Source organism: Rhamphochromis sp. 'chilingali' (assembly GCF_963969265.1).
Source record: "Rhamphochromis sp. 'chilingali' genome assembly, chromosome: 4".
Classification (NCBI taxonomy): domain Eukaryota; kingdom Metazoa; phylum Chordata; class Actinopteri; order Cichliformes; family Cichlidae; genus Rhamphochromis; species Rhamphochromis sp. 'chilingali'.
In genome coordinates this window covers 31,252,104-31,266,291 of record NC_137948.1, presented here as the reverse complement: position 1 = coordinate 31,266,291, position 14,188 = coordinate 31,252,104, and the positions used below count along the sequence as shown (strand labels likewise).

General features: G+C 39.0%; 2 protein-coding genes across 2 annotated transcripts; one reads left to right on the top strand and one right to left on the bottom strand.

Annotated features, from left to right (window-relative positions):
• Positions 1–1,285: 1,285 nt before the first annotated feature.
• ubl5 (ubiquitin like 5) lies at positions 1,286–3,462 on the bottom strand. The gene is made up of 5 exons (XM_080880904.1): positions 3,324–3,462; positions 2,961–3,024; positions 1,938–2,021; positions 1,816–1,853; positions 1,286–1,562 (listed from the first exon to the last, which is right to left on the bottom strand). The coding sequence occupies exons 2-5, from the start codon at positions 3,014–3,016 to the stop codon at positions 1,519–1,521; spliced, it is 222 nt and encodes a 73-aa protein (XP_080737030.1). The 5' UTR covers positions 3,017–3,024; positions 3,324–3,462; the 3' UTR covers positions 1,286–1,518.
• A 72-nt stretch (positions 3,463–3,534) lies between these two features.
• On the top strand, positions 3,535–11,230 carry pin1 (peptidylprolyl cis/trans isomerase, NIMA-interacting 1). Its single transcript, XM_080880903.1, has 5 exons — positions 3,535–3,693; positions 7,330–7,412; positions 8,192–8,300; positions 8,376–8,486; positions 10,449–11,230. Exons 1-5 carry the CDS (start codon positions 3,636–3,638, stop codon positions 10,556–10,558), a joined length of 471 nt encoding a protein of 156 aa, XP_080737029.1. The 5' UTR covers positions 3,535–3,635; the 3' UTR covers positions 10,559–11,230.
• Positions 11,231–14,188: the final 2,958 nt, after the last annotated feature.

Sequence of the window (14,188 nt, the reverse complement as noted above, 5' to 3'; positions counted from 1 at the left end):
CTCATTCTTTTCCTTCTTTGATGCAGTTTTAGTAAAAGGTTTACATCAATTGCCAGAAATGTCAGTTAACCTAGAATGACTGTTGGCTAAAGCTCTGAAGTGTTGGGACAGACAATATTATCCATGTCCAATAAGACTGAGTCTATAAGTAAGTGATTTAGGTCTCCATGGCAGCAGGACTTCGCTCTCACTTTGCCAAAAGTGCTGCTTCCACTTCAAACATGTTGGATGGCTTTGTTCAGTGCAGACATGTTCTTACACACCAAACTAGGAAAATGTTTGATTATGGGCCTGGTTTTGTGCCCACATCTGTGTTGTAATGCTAAATCTAAAATCTAAAACAGAGTTGCAGGCCATGGCACTTCTTTGTAGTAGCAGCATTTATTTAGCTGCAACAAAGGTCAAAGTATCAATGCCACGGGCTTCCTGACATGTAGAACTGCAAAAATAGTTTACACAATAGACCTTTTATGAATTCACGCTGATGCAGTGAATACAAGCAGGTGGTTTTTGTACTATAGCTGTCTTATCTGATCAGTACACTACAGAAAGGTTTCTAAAATAAAAGTACATGTTAGATGCACAAAGGTCTTATAATTTCCTCTGAAATGTGGTCCAGTACCAGAGTAATGTGGTAAAGAATGGTTTAACATATCGAGGTTAAACATATAGTGTACAGGGAGTTTTAGCGCTCATACCAATTCCCCCTGGTTGCCAACCCCAGCTCACAGTCTGAGAACTGCTGCCAAAGCTGATTAATCAGTTAGTATCACTTTTTTAAGTCAAAGGACTTTTTTTGTTGTTGAAAACAGCATTTGTGTAAATCGAGCTTCTGCAACGCATATATGCGATAAACTCATTAGCTATACTGGTCTTATGTACAGAGGTAAAGCTACGACTAATTAAAAGTTTGTGGAGGAGTTGGAGCAGAAGGCCCCTAGAAAACCTGATGGTCTCTATTTGCCTCCACTGAAATTATTCATATACATCCCCACGTGAATGGTGTTGGATGCACAGCCATAGGCAAATATCATTGCCAAGATCCACTGAGAAGTTTGTAAGTCCCATTGGCACCAATTAATCCCTTCTACTTTCTACCACCAACATCAAAAGCAACTAACTCCATGTTTTTTTACATGCTTTTGCCCAACACTTTACCTTCATCCAGCAAGCTGGAAAGCAAAGAGTAATTTGGAGAAGAGTTAGCGATACATAAGGTTTCCCAGTCTCACCCAGTATGAGAAAATAATTAATGGACAACAAAGACCAGCACTCACTCTCACAGTCAGGTAAATATCAGTTTTATTTCCAAAATATCAAAAAACAAAACAAAAAAAACCTCAACGTCTCTTTCACAAAGTAATTTGAGAGGAAAAATTAAAACTTGTTGCTGTGTGAGAGTCGCTCTCGCTCCATCATGTTGTGTGAGACCTTCAATTCCAGCGGCGCATGTGTGTTTGTGTTTGTAGCAAGAAACATCTTTACATCTGTACATCTGACTCGTAGTTCCCCTCTTGCTTACTGGTAGTACAGCTCAAGGTTCATCCCATCGTGGATTTCATCTGGAGAGTTTTTGGTTAAGTACAACAAAAATAATCTTGATCTTTAAATCAAGAAAAAAAAATATATTTTTTAACCGATTTAAACAATTTATGGATACATTTATGTTATGGATCATTGTGAGTGCAATAAAAAGAACTGCAGTTGTTCTGTGAGGGTGTAATAATGTCATGGTCATTATCATTATTAAATTAAAGGTAATCTAACTAAAACCACATAAGTATAACTACAGGAAAAAAAACCTTTAAAGGATACAGTCACCCAGAGACACGTGGTCCTTGAATATGGTGTACCTGTGGAAAACAAAGGACAACATTTAGGTCCAAATAGATGAGCTTTTGTCATCAAGCACATCAAATCCCATTTGAGCAGCTCACCATTTCTTTAACACGATCTTATCATGCCGTGTTCCTGTCTGGGCAGCTATGAGCTTCTTCAGATCTCCGATGGTATCCTCAGAGCTGAAACACCAAAGTTAAGGAAGGGCAGTGTAACAGCTTGGAAAACATCCAGAGTGTTAACAAATGCGTGGTTAAAAAAATCTGAGCGTTGTCTGCTAATATCATTTTGTTTCTTTTGATCTGCAGATGGACGGCGCAGCAGCTTTGGACGCTCTGCTTTCCTCAATCAAAACACACGCAGGATGGCTAAAGTGTTCTAGCTAAACTGGTCCAACTCTCTCTGTAGCCCCGTGACAGACTGCTCCTGAACCCATTATAGGCAAAACACATCTAACACTTGATCAAACAAGATCCCTTCAAGCTGCGACACCTAGAAGTTACTGAAAATCATCAGACTTTTAGCTGATTGTCAAGTGGCGTTCATTCAAGTGGTATTATATCTGCTGTCAAGAGTTGGCAAGTGGGGGCAAGCACCATTTTTAAGCATCATTTGATGATAATAAACATAAATAGCGTCATATATTAAAAGGTAAAAGAACATGAAAGACCAAAATGTAAGACACTGACGTTTTAAATAAAGTTCACTTACAAGCTGAAATCTCAAATATGACTATTATAATCACCCACAGACTTGCAATTGTGGGATTCTGTATTAACGGAATGAAATAAGTCATAAGAAATGCCAAGATAAACAGTGACACTGAATTTTAGTCTTATAACATACTCTAGAAACTCATATGTTAATAGATTCATTGTAAAACTATTCTCCACACCATTCTATAATATAAATGAGCTTTGCTTGCGTCTTAAAAGTAAGTCCATACTTTCAGAGCAGGGGTGCGTTGAAAGCAGATGCAGATGAATGCTGTACTGTTAAAAATCCTGACTTATGTTAACTCATCTCAAGACATCCCAGATGTCTGCACCTAAAACATTATTTTGACGTGTATGTTGAGAGACAATATTCAGCATCATTTTCAGAGTTTCAGCAAAGGATACTTGCACTTGACCCGGACTTTCTTGCCTAGACGGTCGTTGCAAACCACTTCGATCATCTTTACGTCTGCAGAAAAAAGGAAGAGATGAGACAACGTTAGACAAATGAAGGTATTAGATGATAAAGTAGGTGATAACCATAGTGAGTTTGTTTTATAGAAGACGCGCTGGAAGTCACAGGCACAGAAATCTACTGAAATCATCCAGGTTGTTTTGTTTAGCTAACGTTAGCTGTTGCTCACAACACCACGTTAATGTAACAAACGGGACTTATATTTAAATACACTCATGGGCAGCTTTATGTGTTCAAAATTCGAAACATTATGATACCGTATAAAAACCGCACGTTGAAGCTGTCATCCTTACCTTGAAACGTGCAGCAGAAAAAACAATTATTTCCTTCGCTGATATTTTCTGGAAACCTCTCGGTCCTGCTTACCGTAAAGCTGGTTTAGTTGCGAATTCGCCTTCCTACCAATCAAATGAGGACTACGATGATTGGCGCTCTCACTAGACCTATCAGAGAACAAAAACCCCCACCAATGGCGGACCTAATACTGGAAACAACTTTTACCATAAACGTCAGGCCAACTGTCGTAATCTGCCTAGCTGCAGCTTGGTTCGTCACACGGCTTCTAGATTGAAATCAAATTTGAAAACGCTGCTGCAGAAAGCAACATGGCAGACGAGGAGAACCTACCGCCCGGATGGGAGAAAAGAATGAGCCGCAGTTCAGGTGATAAAACACGAGCCAAAAGAAGCTAAGTGTCCTAAATAGTGAGCTAAACTGCAGTGTATAGTGAACTTAGCTCAGTAGCTAGCAACCTCAGCATCGTGCATTAGTGCTGAAACGAGGTTGGAGTGACGTGTTTAATCATTGCAGTCTAAAAGCAGCGAGGGGTTAGTCGCTGCTGTCATTGTCTTTATTTAATTGTGGCGTTTTCTCAGCTTGTTTTAGGCACTTTAGCTTCATTATCGCGCCAAAGCTGATTCATTCAACCTGGCTGCGGCAGGGCCCTGCATGACGTCAGCCCGCCCCAGCACCTCACCTGCAGACTGAACGAGTCCCAGCAGTAGGACGCTTTTCAGAATGCTAAACTTATGCATCCTCTCTCCTCCCTCCTCACGTGACACAGTTTATCGTCATAGCTCTCGTGCCGTGGTGTTTTGTAAGGACCAGTAAATTCTAATACAGCACAGTTACACGGAGAAACACTGTAATATTTAATATACAGTTAACCTAAATATTTTAGCATCCCTCAAGGAAGCTAATTACTTAAAAAAGAAAGAAAAACAAAACAGTTACTGTGAGGTGAAAATTGCTGGGGTCGTTGCTCAAAGTCTTAAAACACTTTTATTTAATTTGTTTTTGTTTAATTTTGCATTACCTAGTTACTCCTTGGAGAAAGTAATTTCTCGTTATACTTTGCGCTACTCCACCGCAACATGACTGACAGCATGTTGTGATGCATTATAAGCCTTAGGCTACATCCCACACAGTGACACAAACCCCTATCATAACGGAGGCTGTAAGATTTTTTTTTTTTTTTTTTTTTTTTTGTAGTGATAACACGTGGCAAAGTTGAAAACCAACTCAAGGAGCCTTCAGACACACACTGATTCTACTGTTGAAACATGTACAGGTAGAAATGGAGGCTGAGCCTGATGGCTCATCACTTCCTTTATTACCTGTTGGGCTCTGGCTGCTGACTAAGGGTCAGGATACACCGACTCTGGGTTCTTCACCGTGAAGATGTTTGTAAAAAGATGTTGCATTAACAGTATACTGCAGCAGTTTCTGCTCTGGATGCAGTTTGCGCTTCGTGATCTCATCCTTTCATTCAATGAAATGGCAACATCACCACTTCTCAAATGTTGTAAACTGCTCCACCATTTTCCTCCTCCCTGCAAAAATCTGAACTCAGCTGACAGCAGCACAGGAAGAAAACTGCTGGTTTGATTTTTTTTCCTCTCTTTTCGTTCAATCTGCCCATTGCTGAGATAATTGAAGAACCTTTTCAATGCAAATAGTGAAATGATGTAATGCAGTTGCTGAAATTAGTACAGTGATATGTTACAGTGCTGCCTGTCTTGTTACCTTGTAGCCTGTTATATCAACGACTAATAAAGATAAGTAAGGAAGTAGCAATAACGCAAGTAAATAAATCAAAGGTAAATATTTGGAAGATATAAAATAAAAAATACTAATATTTTGTTTTTGTTTTTTTTAGCATATCTAAAGATGGCTCGAGAGATTTTTTTTTTTTTTTTTTTTTAAATTGGCCTGTTAGAGATTTGAATGACTTTCAGACTGTGAAGGAGAAGCTGCTTTAAGCTTTGAAATCGTTCTTAAGTGAGGGCTTGTGTGGGAGTCTGTGAGTTGGACAGGTGGCCCAGCTGTGCACCGTGACTCACTCTACACTGACGATAAAACCACAAAGTTCTCATTTAGCAACAGCAGCTCCTCCATCGACACTCTCTGAGATGGCTAGGAAGAGCCGTCTCCTAGTGACAGTGCTAGCAACTAGTTGCCAACTAGTACTGGACAACAAGCTAATTGCTTTATATGAAGATGGAGCCTGACCAGAGGAAGAAAGGAGGCATGCTTGAGTCATGGAAAGCACCCAAAGCATATAAAAGCTGGGCAGAGCCACTTTAATGTCACCCCGTGGTTTGTGGGCACCAGCTTTGAAACTTGCAGTGTGGCAGTTGGGCTTTCACCATCTTGGTCTTATGAAACCACACATGAAAATGTTAGCACTGCAAAAGAGCCGATCAGTGAACATTAGCGGTAGCAGGGTTGTGTGTCAGAGCGTATACCATTTAGCAGTTTACCTGGAAGTCTTTATTTGCAAAGATAAAAACAGTCGGGTTTCATGATGTTGGACTGCAGCTTTAAGGTCACATTTGGCCTAATAAATGAATCAGTGGTCCGTGAAAACAGTCTTAAAATAAGAATTACTTTTAAAACAGAAGAAACTGTATAGTTGACTCAGTGTTTAAGTACAATCGAATCCTAAACTAGAGAAAGGTGCTTCTTTTAAAAGTGTACGGCCTCAGCAGCATTTTTTTTCCTTTTACACCTTTTTGCTGAAAGGCCGTGAAGGATTCAAAGGTGGTTCTTCTATGAAGACATCCTGCGATATTTATTTTCTCCTGTGCAGATGGCCTTTAATGTCTAATATAAAAGGCTTTGCTCATAGTTGTAAACTCACACAATAAGCTTTTTTTAGTCAGTTTGGTTATTGTGGCTTTTTGATAGCATCTCTGATGCTTTTCTCTCATTACCTTTATTTACAGTCATGGCAGGAAGCAGTTTGGTTGTTTTTTTTTGTTTTTTGTTTTTTTCTTTTTAGCAGCTCACAACAGTGGCTTACACACATCATCAGTGATCAGCTGTCAAAGAAAGGTGGACATTTAGCAGCTTAAATGATGGCTCTAAGGCTACGTTCACACTGCAGGCGAAAGTGCATCAAATCCGATTTTTCTGACCCTGTGCGACCCATATCCGATCATGCTATGACAGTGTGAACGGCGCAAATCCGATCTGGGTCACTTTCGTATGTGGTACTGAATCTGATACATATCTGATGTTTTAGAAAGCGACTGCTGTTTGAATGGTCATGTCGCATTAAATCCGTCTTTTACGTCACCGACACAAGACAGACGCCAATTATCAGCGCCGGAGAAGCGCCCAATAAGACATCGCGAACGCTTCCTGGCCATCCCGTGTAGATGTCAGTGAAACTGTTGGGAAGACAACGTTGGAGAAATGTGATTATTTTATTTGTACTGTATAATCTGCAGATTCTGACAGAAATCTGCAGCTATCCTTTGAAGCACCGCTCCTCTCTAAAACAGCAATAAGGATCATTATTAAGTTATCTACATTATTATGTAAATAACAAAATAAAGTCCGAAGTCTTTATATTAAGGGCCATCAGTCAAACAATACTGTTGCTCTGGGTCTAAACAGAGCGCGTTGTGTGTGACGTCTTCTTTTGCGCATGCGGGCCGCTTTGAGCGTTCACACTAGAGCGCGTTTGCTGTCGCATTTTATTTGTAGTGTGAACACGCAGACAAAAAAATTGGATTTGATCAAAAAATCGGAATTGAGCATTAAGACCTGCAGTGTGAACGTAGCCTAACTCTCAGGTGTACTCCAGGATAACTTGTTAGGTTCAGCGTCGGCCATCCCTGTGTAAAACTCAAGTCTTAGACATTTTCGTGTGAAGTGAGGCCAGTTGCTGTAGCACAGTATCCTGTACTGGGTGAATGGGTAGCTGCAGAGTCCGTGTTGTGTTTACATGTGTTTAAAAAGATCTTAATAAAGCTTAATGAATTTACTGGTTCTCTGTCATTACTTCAACAGGCAAAGTGTACTACTTCAACCACATCACTAATGCCAGCCAGTGGGAACGTCCAGTGGGAGACGGACGTGGCGAGCCAGATAAGGTTGTGTGTAATGTTTAGTTTAGTTTTTTTTGTTTGTTTTTTTATGCACGTGATGAGTCAGTGCTACTTTCCCTAAAGAGGTACTGAAACACGTTTTACACGGCATGTTCAGATTCCAGCTAGGGTACTGGTAATGCCTGCAAATTATTTATGATTCGACAACTATTGTGAAAAATCATTTTGGCCGGGGGATAGCGTTCTCCAGGATAACATTTGAAATGTTCCTGTAAGACATCAGGGAGCTGCCTGCAATATGACACGTATGCATTTAAATAGTGATAGGAGGAACGGTGCAGAGAAATGGAATCCAGTCATTAACAGTATTTAATATTTCACATGATTATTAATAAAGACTGATGGACAACTGTGTGCTTTTACTTAGCTAATGGTTATCGTCATTGCTGATCAGTATGTATCTTATCTTATCACAATACTTAGTTATGAAGCAGACGGGGGGAAAAAACCATCAACAGCACCACCTGGTGGACTGAAACAGTAATTAATTTTATTATTCTAGGACTAAGCAATTTAGTTGTTTTTTTTTTTTTTCTTTTACACTTGCGACTTATGTAATGTTGATTGGTGTTCTTGTATGTTCATGACATCTGGTGGAAGGTCAAAGGAAGAACCAGTCAAATGTAGTTGTAGGGCTGCATGACTTGCTGTAAAGTTGAAATTCTGCCATCCAAATTGTAAAGTGGTTCTGATACTCCAACATCTGGAGTGTTAACACACAAATACTGATATATTTGTATATGTATATATTTTTTAAAATTCAGGTACGCTGCTCTCATCTCTTGGTGAAGCATAATCAGTCGCGTCGTCCATCTTCCTGGAGGGAACAAAACATTATACGATCTAAAGATGAGGCCTTGGATTTGATTCAGAGTAAGTAAGGCAGCATGGAGAGGAGATTTTACGAAGTCTGATGAATGCATTTAATATCTTCTGTCTTCTGTGCAGAGTACATAGAACAGATCAAGTCTGGACAGGAGAAGTTTGAGTCCCTGGCATCTCAGTTTAGCGACTGCAGCTCCGCTAAGAATGGTGGAGATCTGGGACTGTTTGGTAGAGGTATGCACGGCGTGATGTCATTCTCTGTTCAGTGCAGTCTCTCATTCAGCATCTCCTTCATCTGTCTTTCTGAATAAAACGAAATCCTGCACATAGCTCTCCATCAAGTGATCAAACATTCAGTGCATGAATAACTGATAGTAGTGACAAGTTAAACCAGCAGTTTGTGAGCACAGTTTAATTCCATATTTGTCACACGTTTCAAACATCAATCCCTAATTTCCCTCGGGATTAATAAAGTATTCTGATTCTGATTTTCAATATGAGACAAGGATAACCAGAGTAAATACAGAAGTTGCAGTTTTTACCCCTCGGCCGTAAAAAGCCGATGTGGTATTGTCGTCACTCCGCCTGATGCATGGGTGGCATGAATGCACAAGTTTGTGAATGCGATAACTCAAAGCAAAGTTCACACTATAGGTGTATCTCCTAAGAATCTTGGGCAAGTTCAAATTTCATTAACCTCAACCTAAATGTAGGGCTGCTCGATTATGGCAAAAATGATAATCACGATTATTTTCACTGAAATCAAGATCTCGATTATTTGACGATATTTATTTAACAATAACAATGTATTGAATAATGACTTTAAAAAATAATATAAAATAGTGTGCAAATACTGATAACAGTGCAAATGTTTGCAATATAAAAAATAAATGAAAAATGTAAACATCTATGTTTAGTGAACTTTGCAGTGTTGGCCTGTGGTGCAGCTACCACACTGTAGCAGAGTTTACACACTATGTCTACTTGATCCACATCTGACTCTGCGAACCCATAATGGTTTTTTGTTTTGTTTTGTTTTGTTTTTAACCTCTCTTTTCAACCAGCGGCAGTCACTCTCCTCTCCAAATAACTTCTGCTTAGCTTTCCGAGCTTCCCTCGGGTCCTCTTAATTGTTGTGACGCGAGTTCGAAATGCAGAGAGGTGCGCTCGATTTGCCACACGGAGCAGCGCGAGAGTAAAGCACGAGGGAGGGGCTAATAATCGGCTCAGTCATTTTTAATGATCGTTGAAAGCCCAGATCGTAATCGTGATTAAAATTCGATTAATTGAGCAGCCCTACCTAAATGTCAATATTAGAGGTGAAGTTTTCTGAAAAATCTTGTGAATGCGATAAAGAAGGAAGTCTCAATTTTCAAATTTATACCATAGGAGCATCAGCCACGAGGCTTTAAGGCTTTAGGGGTAGCACTGGTGACTGCCAGTTATTTTAAGTGATGACCTCATTTATTATGATCATCTGAAACACCAGCAAGTCCACCTCTGAATGTAGCTTTGTGTTGAGCTGATCTGGCCATTGGTTCATGAAAACCCTCCAATGTGGCTGAATTAAAACCTTTTGCAAAGAAGAGTTGGCCCAAATTTGTCCACAGCGAAGTGAAAAAGATTATTGGCATTTATTAGTATTTGTTTGACCTGAAACTGTACGTTAGGCTTGTAGGAGCTGTTTTTGTGTTGTTACCTATGTGTGCCACTAGGGGTCACTTTTTGAATGTTTATGGTGTCTTACTTAAGGTATGCACAGGTAATTATCAGAGGGTGTTGTTGTTCGGAAGGAGCAAACGGTTTGTGACACGCTGGAAACTAAGAGAACTGTTGAACAACAAATGCAACCAATTGAAAGCATTAAAGGTGTTAAATGGGCAAGATAAGCACAGCTGGATTTATTGGATTTTCTCAAGTTTCATTCATAAGAGTGGCACCGCGTCACCCCCGCTATCGAACACCTAAGTGGCTTCAAGTGTAGGCTTAGCCTGTACAAGCCTGTTATCTAGCTGCACAAACTCTGTAGAACTGAATAAAAGAAATTAATGTAATTAATCTTGTAAATTAGCTAATATGTCATTAATATGAAATAGTCATACAAATGAATGATTACCTATAGATGCACGTGCTGATGTGCATCATGTTGTATGAGTTTTTATTTGGATAATGGCTCAGTGTGTGTTTCTGCTTTAGGTCAGATGCAGAAGCCTTTTGAAGACGCCTCCTTTGCTCTCAAAGTGGGAGACATGAGCGGCCCTGTTTTTACTGACTCTGGAGTCCACATCATCTTACGCACTGGTTGACAAGAAGACTCCACACGTTGTACTTTCCTCTTCCATCATCAAGCACACATACAAAGTCTAACCCAGTCAATCCTGCAGATTATTTTAATGGCACATAGCACCCCAGTAAACAAAGCTTAAAGCCTGCATCGCATCATTTGAGGCAGGATCCGTTTGTTCCAAGCACCATTAAACTATTATTCTTTAAGATCTTTTATTAACGATGACAGTGCCTGTTGAAGTGACCGCCCTATGGAAACTTTCATATGAGTGAGGATTATTTAAAGTCTACTTAGTATGTGCATGACTTCTAAAGGACCACTTACTGTATGTTTCCCTATAAGATTTCCCATTTCCACTGTATGTGTGCCAAAGCAGTTCCTTAACTGTTTTGGAAAATAGGTTCAAATACTTTCTAATATTAGCAGCATCCCTGCAGATGGAGAAAGCACTGTTGTTCTGAGTTTACTAGAGTTAATCTTTGTGTTTTCCATTATTCAAAAAATGGAATTATTTCTTTACACAATCCACTCTGAAAACGCATGATTTCTGGCCTTTGGATATGCCTTGATGGCACCGCTGAAAGCTTGCAGGTTTTAACAATAATCTCCACAGCTTTTAAAACCATCAATGTTCAGATGAACTGTTAACACTGTTGTGTCATTGAGGCAAAAATAAAATCTCCTTTTGTAAGTCTGGTTTTTGTTATTTCCATGATTTAACCACCTTCAAGCGTTTCCAGTTTAGAAACTCTTTAGGAAGAGACAGGAAGTGACTAAAGTGTAGATTGTATATCGGTTTTAAACCTCTGATCTGGTGTTATGTGTTGGGTCTTCAAAACAGGTGTGTATAGATCCTTAGTTTTTGTATGCGAGGCTTTTCTTTTTCATAGCCTATAAAAATAAAGACCTTTCAAACATGTGAGCAATGCAGCGCATTAAAGGAAAACTACTTCTTGCTTCTCATCCCAACAAAGGACATCTATAGGGGAAAAAAGGTTCCAAATGAAAAATATTAAAGGACAAATGGAAACAAACCGCATAAAACTGATGTAATTAAAATCTGTAAAAGCTGCTGTCAAATACTCATATTTAGGCTGTCATAAAGCACAATAATAGACATTAATTTCTGGGATGTTAGGTTTGTTTTCAAGTTGATTTATAGAAATGAAAAACTGTTTGGTGTCAACCATTGATTGGTGTAGTGGTTAACACCACACATATGTTTGACCTCGTTCAGTGCCCAAGTCTGTTCTACATAAACCTTAGTGTTGCAATTTAGTCATATCTTTAAATGTATCTTTTTAATGTACCCACAGACATGTACTGGTGGTTCTGTAGTCTCTAGACGTCTTGACTGTAAAGCCCTGGTTCTCCCTTGGCAAATGTTTTCAACATTTCACCACTATCTCCTTTCACTTTTCATACGTAAGTTGTTTTGGATTCCTCCCAATGCTTTTATGTGTTTCCCATTCTCAGAATCAGCTCTGTTTGTAAACACACCTGACCTCTTTCACAAGCTGTTTTCTGCAGTGAAAATAACAAATCACAAGTTTTTATTGGTCAATTATTGCTTAAGCATGCGTGTCAACTTCACTACGAGGCATGTACATAAAATTAACGTCTAAATCTTTAATCTGAATTTTTATAAATAATCATGCTAATCATGATTGGGCCATTTGACACCATCACATCTGGACAAAAAACGTTTCTCTTATAGAAAATGTTATAAAGGCTGTGTGGAAGTTCCTCAAACCATATGCATTATAGTGCTGTGAGATACAGCAAGTTTTGGTATTGATCTGATATCAAATACAGTCCCAGGACTGCTGATGCCAATACACATGTGCACATATACACATACTTTTAACATAAGAAGGGCAGCTTTGTTGGGGAGATTATGGAGTGTGTCATGACTTATTAATCATCATTATTCTGAACATATTTTAATGATCCCTAACTCACTGGGATTTTTACATTGCACTTAAATTAGTTAACACGACATAAAACACAGCTTTTTGGAGATCTGGCGTGTAAATATGCCTGAAAGTCAGAAATTGACCCATTTCTGTTGTTTAAATGTGCAAAAGACTATTAACATGTGACAGTCAACACAAAAAGGTTCAGACAGTTTTCATAGTGTGTTTTCATTCAGTGGGCTACAGACTGAACTTGGAGGATAGAAATAAAGTATTGATCGTACGTTGCTATTATTGATCCGATACCAATACCTGCATTGGTATTGATACTATCGACTGCCGTGTTCTTTCTAAAGGCCAGCAGAGAAAAACTCCTGTAGATCACGTTATAAAAGAATATATGTAAGTAACCACAGAGAAAACTGTGGGGTCCTTTTATTTTGAGAGAAGATGAGTAAAGTCAAAGTATAAGTTTTATTAGGCGGGTAAAGGTTCAAATTAAGATGGCTGCTGTGCCTCTTCCTCTGTTTAGTGAGCCGAACGGACAAAGGTCACTGCATCCAAGCAGTAAACACTTTTATCATGAGTCACACAAACAGAATATTAATATGATTGGTTAAAAAGTTGGGGTGTAGCTGTGGTTTATACTTGGCTTTTCCCTTATTTGGGATTTGGTCTGGCTCTCGCTCATCATACATCTCCAGCAGTGGGCATCTCCCTGTGGAGAGATGGAGAGAAAACTCCTCCCTACACACACACACCAGAATTTACAGCCTCCAGTACTTTTCCAGGGCATCCTGACTCCAGTCTGCACACGAGTGTGTATTCTGCTGCACACCCTGCACAATGCACAAATAGAGTAAAAGAAATCAGTTCCAACAAAACACTAATTTGATTCATGCTATGCAGTTTGAAGCATAAGCTTGTGTCGTTTTGGTCATGTTAGTGTTTTGGAGCCAGAAGTTTACATACTTGGACAACATGATGGAGTGCTAATTTAGCAGCTCATTCTAGTTACCTTGATTCACAAGCTGTCTTCATAAACGGTGTCAGTGCAACAGGCACACATAAAAGCTATTTAGTGCTAAAGATTAGACTAATATGACACTAAGATGTATAACAATATAAGTATTTCCCCAAAATAAAGCACAAACCTCTACACCACCCAGAAATTTTGTTAATATAACCACAAATTCAGCTCAGGGTACAATTTAAGAAAAAAAATATTATTGACCATTTTGAAAATAGACTCAAAATTTTGACATAAAAGTCAAAATGTGGAGATTACACTTGTTCTTTCAAGACAAACTGCCACAGTTATTAGTGAAATCGTATTTCAGAATCGGTTTTAATAAGGAAATAATTTCTCTTTCAGCACATAAACACAGTGTGGTGATAAATTAAAAAGATTGTGCACGAAGATTCACCTGGTCAGATGGATAAACCACACAAACTTGGAAGAGTGGATTGTACAAAATGAAATGGATGGTAAAGGACAGATGAAAGGCTTTCAGTGGTCACAGCCTCGTGCTATAAAGAGGATGCTCTAGATTAAATATGAATCCTGACTTTATGGAAATCTATGAGAAAATGACCACTTGAATAAGATAAGATAAGATAAGATAAGATAAGATAACCTTTATTAGTCCCACACGTGGGAAATTTGTTTTGTCACAGCAGGAAGTGGACAGTGCAAAAGTTATGAGGCAAAAATTAGAATACAATAAGAATAA

Coding starts and splice junctions, on each gene's coding strand:
- ubl5 (XM_080880904.1), bottom strand. CDS start 3,016: ATGATCGAAGTGGTTTGCAACGACCGTCTAGGCAAGAAAGTCCGGGTC. Junction 2,022..2,960: donor AAAGTCCGGGTCAAGTGCAA/GTATCCTTTGCT, acceptor TTGGTGTTTCAG/CTCTGAGGATACCATCGGAG. Junction 1,563..1,815: donor CCACGTGTCTCTGGGTGACT/GTATCCTTTAAA, acceptor AAAACTCTCCAG/ATGAAATCCACGATGGGATG.
- pin1 (XM_080880903.1), top strand. CDS start 3,636: ATGGCAGACGAGGAGAACCTACCGCCCGGATGGGAGAAAAGAATGAGC. Junction 3,694..7,329: donor AAGAATGAGCCGCAGTTCAG/GTGATAAAACAC, acceptor TTACTTCAACAG/GCAAAGTGTACTACTTCAAC. Junction 7,413..8,191: donor GACGTGGCGAGCCAGATAAG/GTTGTGTGTAAT, acceptor TTTAAAATTCAG/GTACGCTGCTCTCATCTCTT.